Genomic DNA, 13,471 nt, shown 5'->3' on the forward strand with positions numbered 1-13,471 from the left:
GGGGGGCAGGGTCTTGGGCAGAATCTCCCCAAAGTGGGGGTTCACCTGCCGCCCATGCCCATATGCTGATCATTTGTGTACTGCAATGGTGCCTGCTGCAGTAACTGCTGAGTGGTGTGGGAAAGTGTCCTACTGTGGAGGAAGAAATAAGGCAGCCCTCCGTAGAAACTTTTGGCAGAGTATTGCAGACTCCCTGACATGCAGCTCTTTGTAAAAGTGGCACATCTGTGGCTTAGCAGTGGATCAATTGTTGGTCTCCCTGGCCTTCGAGTATGCCTGACGCAGGTCCTTGGCTTTCATGTGGCACTGCTGCTGGTCCCTGTCATACTTCTCCTCCTGCATCCCCCGAGCAATCTGCTCATAGATGTCTTGTCGACATTTCTACAGCTGGTTCATAGCTATGCTTCCACAGCCTCTTCTCCCCACAGGCGCAGGAGATCCAATATCTCCTGTCTACTTCATGCAGGAGTGCGTCTGGAGTGTGTTGCTGACGTGATCAGCTGGCCAGTTGCACTCAACAATGGAGAGCTGCTAGATGTGCTCACCATGCCAGGCAACCAGTTGGGGTGGCAGTGTTACTATGTCGGCATAACAGGGAACTTACAGCGGTGGGAGACCAATTTACATGTAGAGACATGCACAGCTAGGTCGATGTAAGCTGCCTTGCCTCTACCTAACTTTGTAGTGTAGACCAAGCCATAGTCTCCAAACAGGTAACTGAACTTTGTATCCAAGACAAAAGTTCACTCTAACACAGAGGCTGTCACAGTCTCTGCTATACTCCATCCCCAGGGCTGAGAAAGTCATTTCCCTATAGAATTCAGTCTATTCTCAAACTAAGATGAGAGCATACCCATGAAACCTGCAGGGATCAAATGTATCCTCCCAAACAAGGGGACTCCGACACACATTCCAAACCAGGAAGAATCATCCATAGAGCACCACACAAAAGGAATCATCTTCGTGTCCTACAGTAAATGAAATGATTCAACTATGGGTTTTTTTCTAGCAGGAGAATTAAGTACAGTTCCCCAAATGAATGCTGTAACATTCTGTAATTCTTTATCAGGTGCAATATGGTATTCTGTCAGAGAAAATAAATAGCTTTTTAAATAAAGTTTTGGGTTTGTTAAAGGATATAGAAATGATGTCTCAAGTTCCAGTAGGTAGACTTCTTTCTGTAGATTCTTTATGTACTCTGCCTCAATTGAACTCAGCGTATCCATTTGTCTGCAGCGAGAGAAAGAAAAGCAAAGGTGAGGTTTTTTTTTTACAAAGCATATTCCAATATACTCTAGAGCAGTGGTGGGCAACCTGTGGCCCACATGCGGCCGGTCAGGGTAATCCGCTGGCAGGCTGCAAGACAGTTTGTTTACGTTAACTGTCCACAGGCATGGACCCCCACAGCTTCCAGTGGCTGCGGTTTGCCATTCCTGGCCAATGGGAGCTGCGGGAAGCAGTCACTGCTGGCACGCCGCAGGTTGCCCATCACTGCTCTAGAGGTTATGCCCACAGTGGCATCTGTTTGTTGGTGCTCCTTTGAAAATCAACCTTAGCCCCTCTGAAAGTAACTGTCTCATTTATGGAAGCTGGCACATAAATCTGTTACAAAAAAAGAGGAGGAAGGTGAGGTGTCTAATCTGCTTTTGTTCTACTGGTTCCTATTACCAAGTAATGGGCCTTCAGATGGCAATACAATCAATGTCAAAGACTCCTACATGCCTATGTTTTGTTTTGGTTTAGTTTTTTAATAATTCTTGAGCCACTAGATGGAACAGACCTTACCTTTTGCTTTTGGCAAAGCCATAGTCTATTTTATCTTATCCTTAATACACAAGTTTGCAGTGGTCAGGACAGAAAAACTTGCGATGGGATCTGTATGAAAGTCCATATTTTCTGACTTTAACTTAAATAATATATGGAGTTATACCTATTTCATAGAACTGGAAGGGCTCCCAAAAGGTCATTGAGTCCAGTCCCCTACCTTCACTAGCAGGACCAAGTACTGATTTTGCCCCAGATCCCTAAGTGGCCCCCTCAAGGATTGAGCTCACAACCCATAGTTTAACAGGCTAATGCTCAAACCACTGAGCTATCCCTCCTCCAATATATATTAGAGCTTCAGGTTCTATACTGACTGCAACTTCCACTCTTAGTCAACTTTTTGATGACACTTCAATATTTTTAGCATAAATGGAACATGTACCTCTGAGATCCATCTTTACTGATTTATATTCAAATAAGCATTTTCCCACCTTAGATTAAAAAACAAATTAAAACCCCCACCTCCTCCACTACCCAAATTCAAGAGCTGATTGGACCCAGTATGCAGGCCATTCACCTCTGCCTCAGGCTGTGGATGATGTTTCCTCTTAGGATATGTCTACACTGTAATTAAAAACTCATGGTTGGCCTTTGCCAGCTGATTAGGCTCCCACCTTGCAGGGACTAGAGCCTGGGACATCTTCAACACAATTAAACAGCCCAAGCCCTGTGACCCCGAGTCAGCAGCCATGGGCCAGTCAAGGGTGTCTACTTGCAGTGTAGACATAAGGTCTGATTCAAGTTTATCTCTTCAGCAACCTGGAGTTCCCACACTTCTCAGATGGCAGTTTGCAGACAGCAGGAGCTCAATCAATCAATGACTTAGATGGGCGGGGGGTGGGGTTGGTTTGAAGAAAATAAAATCCATGGTATATGTCAAGCTGCTTCCTCTGCTGGGTGTTTGTAAGTCTCTTATTTCATGCCTTTCAAAAACCATGACAGAGTCATGTGCCATGTCCGGTGTTAACAGTTTGAATGCTGTGCTAAGCATTCAATGCTATTTGCAAGTTGTGATCTCCAGGACAGGGTGTTCTCTCAGCTGTGCTCATTCTTCTGAATCACTCCAGTCTGGTCTCATCTCCTTGCCCTCCCCCTTCCCCACCCACAAGGGTTGTGCTGCAGCTGTCTCTCAACCTCTTGGGACTTCTCCACCTACCATTTCACACTATTGATGGCTAGGGTGACCAGACAGCAAATGTGAAAAATTGGGACAGGGGGTGGGGGGTAATAGGAGCCTGTAGAAGAAAAAGACCCCAAAATTGGGACTATCCCTATAAAATCTGGACATCTGGGCACCCTATTGATGGGCCCCTGTTTCTAAACAGCCACCACATCTGCAGCTTGAACAAGGCACCACTTTACAGCTGCACCATAGCACTACACGCACAGCCTTGGGGTGGGACTGGGGGAAGGTGACTTCATGTATCTTTTGTACCCTCCTTCCCCTTGGAGTCTGGGCTGCTGTGGTGGCTGGTATATGCATAAGCATGTGGTTTAGCAGCTCCTGAGCTGCTCTTATTTACAGCAGGGCTGCAAAGCAGCCCAGAAATCCCTGTAACATTCAGCACTACGCAGACACACCCCTGCATACTCCCTACACTGCAACAGGAGGGGCATTTATGACAGCCCTGCATAGCTGCTGACATAGGGAAATTCTCCCCAGGACAGTTGTGGCTCCTTTATGGCCCTGAAGCCTCCATAACCTGGCCCTAAAACTTTATTTGCTAAATAGCAGGGCCCTAGGCTCCAGTCCTATGAGTGAAGGGGACATAAAAGTGCAGCTGCAGGTGTGGCAGGGTATAAAAGTTCCTAGCAGAGCCAGGTAACCAAGGGGTGGGAGAGACTGGAATGCTGCAGAGTAGTGGGAAGGCTTTGTGTACATGGCTCCCCCAAACTTCAGAGGGGCTCAACTCCTTCCTTGTGAGAAGATATTCAACAGGAGGTTCTGCCAGAGCTTCTCAAGCCCCCTCTTACATGGTTCTCCAGTGGAGGGAGTGAAGGAGTCCAATAGAGCATTAAAAATATTCCTGGCTCATTTTGTTAATTACACTGTATTATTAAAAATGAAAGAATATTAAAAACCATTCAGCATTATGCTTATGTTGGACACTGAAAAGGAACGAATCCATCTCAGTCTTGTTTCTAGCCAGTTTTCATATTTATACACTATCACAATGTTCTGATGGCTGGGCTGGGTTGCAAACGCTGCAGGGAATGAATTAGCTTAAAGAAACACTGTTTCCCTTGGATTTTAAATCATGGAAACATTTCTACTGCTCTGAAGTATTGTAAATACTTGTGATACAAAAGTGAAATTTGAGGCCTTTAAATTAAGCTCTTCTCTTTTATCCCCCTTTTAATGAGTGAAAAGATGTTAGCAATGTTAACTATAATAATCCAAGTTACCCAGAAACCGTGAATGTCAAGCTTCCTTAAAAAGAAAAATTCTAGTTTTGTGATAGTAGGCTATGGGGAGAAGTGATTCATTTAAAAAACATAAATGCCTCCGAACCCTGGGTTCCCCTGCAGAGTCTGTCACACATCATCAATGCTCACAATGCAATATCATTTTCCTCATGACTCTGCTGCATGATATATGCCTTCCTCTCCTATGCTTTCTTATACTGGCTTCCCTATGGCTGAAAATTAGAGAGACCAGGTGGATGAGATAATATCTTTTATTTCAGTGGTTTTCAAACTGGGGTACGCGTATCCCTAGGGGTACACAGCTCCCATCGGGGGGTATGTGAGAAAAATCCTATAACAATGGACAATGCACTTTATATAGTAAGACTTGGCAATCTAACCACAGGTATAGTATGACTCTATCTCAGCTGGGGATATGTGGTAGACTACATTATTTGGAAAGGGGTATGCAGCCTAAAAAGTTTGAAAATCAGTTTTATTGGACCAACTTCTGTTGGTGAGAGAGACAAGCTTTCTAGCTTACAAAGAGCTTTTGTTCAGGTCTGGGAAACATACTCAGGGTATGTCTACACTACCCACCAGATCAGCGGGCAGCGATCGATCCAGCGGGGTTCAATTTATCACGTCTAGTGTAGACGTGATAAATCGATCCCCGAGCACTCTCCTGTCAACTTCTGTACTCCACTGCCGTGAGAGGCCCAAGCGGAGTCGACGGGGGAGCGGCAGCAGTCGACTCACCACGGTGAAGACACCACGGTAAGTCAATCGAAGTATGTCGACTTCAGCTACGTTATTCACGTAGCTGAAGTTGCGTAACTTAGATCGATTCTCCTCCCCTACCCCCCGCCCCAGTGTAGACCAGGCCTCAGAGCGTCACAGTTAAATACAAGGTGGAACCAATTGTTTAGCATAAGGAGTTAACACATATTTCAAGGGACCATTCAAGGTGAAATGGCCCATTAAGACCTTTCCAGTCATAGGGAGGAAAGGGGAAAAAATGGCTGGAAATCTCATTCTGAGCAAAGTTGGAATTCTTCAAAAGTATCTAAGAGTTTGTCTTGACTACCAACGTTAAAGTGCTGCCGCGGCAGCGCTTTAACATGGCTGTGTAGTCGCAGCACCAGCGCTGGGAGAGAGCTCTACCAGCACTGTAAAAGAACCACCCCCACGAGAGGAGTCGCTGGGAGCATGGGTGCACTGTCTACACTGCCACTTTACAGTGCTGAAACTTGCAGCGCTCGGGCGGGGGGGGGGGGGGGGGGGGAGGTTCACACCCCTGAGCGAGAAAGTTTCAGCGCTGTAAAGTGGCAGTGTAGACAAGGCCTAAGAGAGTTAGGGTATGTCTACACTTGCCATTTAAAGCGGAAAAAGTCCCTTTTTGGCGCAAAAAACGTGGGAGCATCTACACTTGCCAATGACTTTTTGCAGTGAAACTCAGGCTAGGTCTATACTACCCGCCTGAATCGGCGGGTAGAAATCAACCTCTCCGGGATCGATTTATTGCGTCCCAACGGGACGCGACAATCGATCCCCAAATCGGTGCTCTTACTCCACCAGCGGAGGTGGTAGTAAGCGCCGCCGACAGAAAGCCGCAGAAGTCGATTTTGCCGCCGTCCTCACAACGGGGTAAGTCGGCTGCGATACGTCAAATTCAGCTACGCTATTCACGTAGCTGAATTTGCGTATCTTAAATCGACTCCCCGCTGTAGTGTAGATGTACCCTCAGAAGTTTCACCACAAAAAGAAATCTCCCTCCATGAGAGGCATACAGCTCTTAAAGGTGATGCTTTTGTGGTGATGTGCAAGCGAAGACACATTCTTCCTATTTACAGAGCTTTTAGCCTCCTGAGGATATCCCACAGTGCTGAGGTGACCACTCTAGCCAGCAGCTATGTTGCTCTGTTGCTAGGTAAACAGACATCCACCCGTCCCCCTGTAAAACTCTGGGAACTTTGAAACTCCCCTTCCTGTTTTCTTGGCAAGTGCTCACTTATCTGGCGGATGACAATTCCTGCTCTGGATCCCCTGCTTGGAGCAATGCTGAGCTCCTGGAGCTGATCAGTGTCTGGGGAGAGGAGGCTGTGCAGGGACCCAGGATGCCCCGTGATCACCCCCTCCCTTCCCACAAGACCCATCATCAAACTGGAGAGAGCTGCACTGTGGGATAGCTGCCCTAGAGCGCTGCTCTCATCGGAGATGGAAGTGCTGCTAATGTAAACACACTGACATCTGAGGAATTAAGTGACTACACAAACCAGCGCTTTACTTTCACCGGTTCCCTATCACCGGTGAAACTTACAGCGCAAAAACTCTGCAAGTGTAGACAAGCACCGAACTCCCATTGACTTTCCCTTCAGCATATTTAAAAGTCCTACCCCCCACTCTCATCTTAAAAAACCCCAAAACACTTCTTCCATGAGCCTTATCTCACCTATTCTCTTCCATCAAGGAGGGTTAGGCCGAGCAGGTCTACAAAAAACACTGCAGAGGCACAGCTGCACCGCTGTAGCACTTCAGTGAAGATGCTACGGTGCCAATGAGAGGAGCTTTTCCTGTCGGGGTAGTTAATCCACCTCAGTGAGAGGCGGTAGCTATTGCATGGGAGAAGCTCTACCACCAACATAGTGCTGTCTACACTGGAGGTTAGGTCCGTATAACTGCGTTGCTCGGTGGGGGTGGGGGTGGATTTTTCACACCCCTGAGCCACATAGTTATACCAATGTAAGTTTATAGTGTAGACCTGGTCTTAGAAAAATAGGGAGGGAGGGAGGGAAAGAATGCTTAACATCCTTACTCTGGCCCCGATCCACCAAAGGACTTAAGCAAGTGAATAGTCCTACTGAATCCACTGGAATTAATCCTATTTAAAATTAAGCATATGCTTAAATGTCTTGTTAGATCAGGGCCAGAGTGTTCAGCATGTTGCTAAAATCAAACTCTTAGTCTGTAGCTTGTTTCCTAATCTGTATACCACCTCCTCCTCCTATACATTGTCTTAGACTGTAAGTTCTTTGAGACAAGGACATTTGTCTACACTACAAGGCACTTAGCACACTTTTGAGCCTGTATAAATAATAACTTTTCCGTTAAACAAGGAACACCAAGAGGATTCTAATCTTCACATATGCCAGGAAAGTAATTTTAAAAGGTAGTTGAATTTGGAGGAAGAGTTGCTAGTAGCTTTATAAGTAAACGGTCTGACAAATCTATACAAGTAAAGAGCCAATTGGGCTCCAGCGGTAGGTAATGTGCATATATAGTCAGATTATAATACTGTACTGTCCATCCCAATATTGCCTAAATATCTTTTTGAAACAAAGTTCACAGAAAATCCCTAAGGGATGCTATACTGCTGTTCTACTCACTTGAAACTAGGTGCCAGGTTGCGTGTGTGAGTCATTTTTGAAGCAGAGAATTTCTTTGACTTTTCTGGAATTAGAAATGACACAGTATACTCAGTTATGCACACACTAGGAATATATCATTGATGCAGATATTTAATTGACATGATCTTTAAAATTCAAAGGTTTGATGCACATTTTCAACTTTCGTAGTGTTTAGATACATCTTGAAGTGTTAAATTCTACTCACCTTGTTTATGGGTCTAATCCTACTGATTTCAATATTGTGAAAGGATTATGCACATGAACAAAGTGAGCAGAATTGGGCTAACATTCTCTCTCCTCGCCCTGTGGGGTTTTTTGGTCTTATATTTGACTATGGGCTATGTTGTATTATATTAAAATAATATACATCTTTAGGTTTCTAAACTCTTTTTTTACCTTGATGACAGTTTTGACTCACTCTACTGTCTCTCTGTCACAGATGTTCAGAAATAAGATTATCTTTAATTGTGATTAATACCAAGCACTAAATGTTTTACATGAAATTCACATATTTTCTTAAAAAGAGAGACAGTTTGTGGTGGCTTTGAGTACCAATTTGCATTTAGAGATGAAAATATCCTAAAAATCAAGCAGCCTAAATATTGCTAATGCACACTCCAATTCACATACATAGTAAAGTGAAACGTTAAGTAGTCGTGCTTGAGTTTCCACTTTTGGAAGTTTGTCCAATGAAGTAAAATCCTGCCACTCAATGGGGTGACATGGATTTTGTTTTAGCACATCACAACCCAATTTCCCCACATGATTATGTTTTTCAGGCTTTAGAGCTGATTCCATAGCTGGTCCCACAAATACTGCTGGTGACGCATGGTGTCTCCCTGAGGAAATCAATGTAATGTTGGAAATAACAGGACAGATGGCAGCCTTAGGTTGAGTGATCCCTGTGTTGAAGTTAATTAATTTAAGGGCAAGTTATGGCTGTCCTCAGTCCTTACTGGGTCAAAACTCCCTGTGTGGAGAAGGATTTCAGGATTTGATCCTCAGGGCTGAATTTGGTTCTAACTTGCACACTGTGTGATCCCACTGAATTCAGTTGGGTTGTGCAGGATGAATGTTACTGCTGAATTGGCCATCAGTCAATAAAGTGCTTTGAGATCCTTCCAGATGAAAGGCGCAATATAAATATAGGTAATTATTGTCATTCCTCCTTCCTCCCCTCCCCCACACTGTCCGTCCTGCTTCTTTACTAATAACATAGATTCTAGGTGTCTGGGGCTTCAGGTCTGATTCAGTTGGAAACATTTTTATTCTATGCCACAGCTCGTTTTTGTCTCAAAATGAAGTAAAATGACCCTCTGGTCTCCTTTGCAACTTGCCTCCATTAGAGCAGGATCTTCATTACAATCTAGTCCCAAGGGCAATCCTCCCCCAGTTCCCCCCGGCACTGACAGCACACTGGTTATTCACACACAAGCAGACAGCATTGCTGAGCTTCAGGACTTACCAGGCTGCATCTCCTACATGTATCGTTCAGAAGAAGGAGCAGTGCAGAAGAGTAACAGCTTAAATACCTTGGGAGGTTGGAAACTCTGCTGTCTCTGCCCAGCCCTGTTTGCCAACCTTGCTGCTGCTATAGAAACCATTTACCAGCGCAGACTCCTTTCTGCAGAGAGGGCTGGTGCTGCACCACATTGGCCACTGGGGGTAGGGTGACCAGACAGCAAGTGTGAAAAATCGGGACGGAGGTGGGGGGTAATGGGAGCCTATATAAGAAAAAGACCCAAAAATCGGGACTGTCCCCTATAAAATCAGGACATCTGGTCACCCTAACTGGGGGCTCAGTTTACTCGATCTAAAGAGTATAGGTGGCTGCTGTGATGGATTGGGGCAGAAAAAAATATTATTGTTCCCCTTTAACTGTGGATGCAATTGATCAGCTGGGACAGTAAAATAGAATTAATAAGAAAATTAAAAATAGCAAAATTGTGGAGAAAATCAGCCACTAAAGGAGTATCCAAACTCCTACATCATACGGTTTTATGCTTTTCCATCTGTGATTGCCTTTGAGTGGGGAAGCTACGTGGTAAACTGACTAAAGCTTGGCAGCCTGATGAGGCTACTGCACTATTGCTAGTCCCAAGTATTCAAAAATAATCAGACACCCCAAAATCACAGATTTGGCTTTAAACTCATGACATTTTAAAAACATGTTGGGGGCCTTTTCATTTGCTTCCTGGTTTTTCAGTCTTTAGGGTTGTCTGCATCCATGAGGGCTAGAAATGTTGTAAATGAAAGCTGAAATTCTCCTGGAATCACAGTGTGATGGTTCCCCCCCCCCCCCCCCGCGCCAGGATGCCACCTGGAATTGGGGTACCACTGAGCCCTCTGACCCATCAGCCTGGGCTCCCTCTCATACCGTGCTGCTGTGACAAGCTGCAGACATGCTCCCGGCCTTACACTTCAACCAACATACATACAGATAGGGACACACCCAGTGATGAGCTGCCAAAATCTTAACAATCAGTTCCCTATAAAAAGTTCTGATTTAAGGGATGTGCCACAGTATGTATTTGTTGTACCAATAGGGTTACCATACGTCCGTATTTTCCCGGACAGCAATTTAAGAACCAAAGAGCCTGACATGTCCAGGAAAATACGGATGTATGTTAACCCTACCTAAAGTTCTTTTTTAAAAAGATGGGCCTGAACTAGAAATGAGCTCCCTTTCACGTGTGTGGGCCCCACCACTCCCTGGGGGTGTGCTAGGGTGACCAGATGTCCCGATTTTATAGGGACAGTCCCGATTTTTGGGTCTTTTTCTTATATAGGCTCCTATTACCCCCCACCCCCATCCCGATTTTTCACACTTGCTGTCTGGTCCCTAGGGTGTGCACATGTGTGGGTCCCAGCTGGTCCCTGCCCCCCTCATTGAAGCAGGTGTACAGGGTTACTGCCCTGGGAACTGCAGGGCACCAGTGGACGTGGGGCTGGCTGTAGACAGGGACATGGGGCAGGCTAGCTGGAGGCAGGGGGTGCGGGGCTAGCTGGAGGCAGGAGAGTGCGGGGTTGGCTGGAGGTGGGGGGTGTGGGGCTGGCTGGAGGTAGGGGCTTGCTGCAGGCAGGGCAGGGGGGTGCAGGGCTGGCTGGAGACAGGGGTGTGTGGGGCTGGCTGGCTTCGGGCAGGGCCGCAGGGGGGTGCGGCAGGGGTTGGCTGCAGACAAGGCAGGGGGTGCGGCAGGGGCTGGCTGCGGGCAGGGGGTGCGGGGCTGGCTGCGGGCAGGGCTGGGGGTGTGGGGCTGGTGCAGGCAGGGCTGGGGGTGTGGGGCTGGTGCAGGCAGGGGTGCGGGGCCGCCTGGAGACGGATGTGTGGGGCTGGCTGGCTTCGGGCAGGGCCGCAGGTGGGTGTGGCAGGGGTTGGCTGGACATAGGGCAGGGGGTGCGGGGCTGGTGCGGGCAGGGCAGGGGGTGCAGCGCTCTGGCTCGGCTTTTTTTTTTTTTTTTTTTGCTTCGGCGACACTCTGGACCTGCCCCCCCATGTGTCTCGATATTTTGTTCATGTAATCTGGTCACCCTAGGGCAGGGGGTGTGGCAGGGGCTGGCTGCGGGTACTCATGGGGAGAGTAGGCTTTCTGACTAGCCACTGCATGTGAACCAATAGTAGAAAGGCTAAAGCCAAGGTAACCACCAGCTTCCCACCTAGGACCCCAGAGCTGTACCATCCTGTCCTGGTCCAAATCCCAGCCAGTATGAATTTATTATCCAGTTTGCCTCCCCCTCAATGTGGAGAGGAATATGCAACAGCCCTTCTGAGCCAAGATTCCAATGCATTTCATTTCAAACTTACTGGTTTAGATTAAAACATAAAATAAATTTATTAACTACAAGATAGATTTTAACTGATTAAAGCAAATTACCTAGCAAATAAACAAAAACACAAACTAAGCTTAATATACTAGATAGATCAGATATGAATTAGCAGATTCTCATCCTAATTGATGGTACAGGCAGACTTGTAGATACATAAGGCACAAACTGTATTAGCTTTACAACTTGGGTTTCTCAGGTCTTCATACACAGGCTAGAAATCCCTTTAGCCTGGGTCCAACACTTCCCCCAGTTCAGTCTTTGTTCTTCAGGTGTTTCCCAGAGTCCTCTGATGTGGGGAGTGAAGACCAACAGATGAGGTCACTCCTTGCCTTATATAGCTTTAGCATATGGCAGGAACCCTTTGTTTCAAAACTTGGTTCCCAGATTGGTTTGTGGAAAAATACTGTACCAACATCCCAAGCTGGAGTACAGAAGCATGTGGCCTGATCACATGTCCTTGGAGAGTCATAGCAGCCACTACTTACAGGCTCTCTGGAGGGCTCAGCAGTTGGGAGATAAGCTTCTCCTAAGGCCTGTTGTTTTCCCTAATGGCTCATTGCCCTGAATAGGCCCTTCCCAACCAGCTATCTAGACTGAAAGCATCTTGTCTAGTGGGCATTACCCAGGTGCAACTACATTTGAAGTACAGATACATAGTTAGTATTTATAACTTCAGATACAAAATGATACATGCATACAAATAGGATAATTATATTCCACAAATCATAACTTTTCCAGTGACACCTTATATGACCTGTCTTGCATCAAATACATCATAATTATGCTATAATATCATAATAATATCACTATGAAGAATATGGAGTGCAGTGTCACACACAGGACTCCAGGGTCTGGGGCTTTTAAGAAAAAACACTGAAAATTGCAATCATGAAAGCTGGCAACATGGTTACTGATACTGTCCTGTTTATTTAGCTCTCCCACTGTATTATAGGCAGAGCTGTTAGTGTTGCTTGTTCTGAGCATGAGATTAGGGAAAAATATGTTTTTTTCTCCTTCATGTTAATAGAAGTTATACAACCGTTTCACAGGGGAGAAGCTCTGTTGCCCCCATGGTTTGGCATGGGCTTGTGATGGGGTGGCATTTGTGCCAGGGATGTGCCTTTTACTGTTCCCAGGAAAAAAATTATTCAAATTTGACCAATTTATAAGGTTCCGAAAAATCTCGGTTTTCACATGCTCAGTAAAGACTTGTTATAGAATTTGGCAGATAAATTCTCTGAAGATTCCATCTGCAGTGAGCATGCTCCATCCCAGAGCTGTAGGGGCTAAGCAGGACTTTCCCTGCAGTTACTACTCCTGGCTGTTGTGGCACCAGACACAGGAACCGAGAGCAGGGAGACTGTCTCCTCTGTACTCTCAATGCTCCCACTGCTGGTACCCAGGAAGCAAGGAGTAGGGATGCCTCCTAACTCAAATGCAAAGGTGAAGAAGCAGATTTGAAGGGGTTTTTGTAGAGTATGATGGGAATAGGAACTTGGAGGAGGGTGGGAACTGGGACTGGGGAGAGAATAGGACAGGAGATTGAGGGGTAGAGGGAAGACTGGAACTGGTAGGTAAGAAGACTGGTGATTAGGAGCCAGTGAAGATGGGGAAAGCTAGGAGCCAATGGGGCAGACAGACTGGACAATGAACCAGGGGGGTGGGGGTGGAACTGAGATTGGGTGGGCAAGGAGACGTGGACAGGCGCCTGGAGGGATTCGATTGAGATCTGATGACGAGCCTGGTGGGGAGGGAGACTGGAACATGGACAGGCCACCTAGAGGGGGAGACTAGAACTGGGATGAAAAACCGGAGGGGTGAAAACTAGAAGAGACAGGAAGTGGGAGGCAGTGTTTCGTAATGGCTAGGGAGCTGGACTGGAAGGCAGGAGACCTGCTGTGTGATATTGGGCAAGTTGCTAGAAGAGACAGGAAGAGGACAAGGTGGAAGAGAAGGGGCAGAAGGATTCAGGTCATGGGGGAAGAGAGGCAGGTATGACCACTACA

At 46.4% G+C, this 13,471-nt stretch overlaps 1 protein-coding gene across 2 annotated transcripts in view; it reads right to left on the bottom strand.

The window, feature by feature from the left end:
- LOC117873606 (protein Daple-like) overlaps positions 1 to 9,245 on the bottom strand; it is a 43,047-nt gene extending 33,802 nt beyond the window's left edge. Inside the window, exons 1-3 of one of the 2 annotated variants that reach the window (XM_034763178.1) lie at positions 9,103 to 9,245; positions 7,617 to 7,680; positions 1,141 to 1,230 (exon numbers count right to left, since the gene is read on the bottom strand). In XM_034763178.1, coding sequence (XP_034619069.1) covers positions 1,141 to 1,230; positions 7,617 to 7,680; positions 9,103 to 9,112 — 164 coding nt within the window. In that variant the 5' untranslated portion in view covers positions 9,113 to 9,245. The remainder of the gene's footprint in view (positions 1 to 1,140; positions 1,231 to 7,616; positions 7,681 to 9,102) is intronic. The other variant, XM_034763179.1, reaches the window with a different exon arrangement.
- Positions 9,246 to 13,471: the final 4,226 nt, after the last annotated feature.

Source organism: Trachemys scripta, chromosome 2 (assembly GCF_013100865.1).
Source record: "Trachemys scripta elegans isolate TJP31775 chromosome 2, CAS_Tse_1.0, whole genome shotgun sequence".
Taxonomy (NCBI): domain Eukaryota; kingdom Metazoa; phylum Chordata; order Testudines; family Emydidae; genus Trachemys; species Trachemys scripta.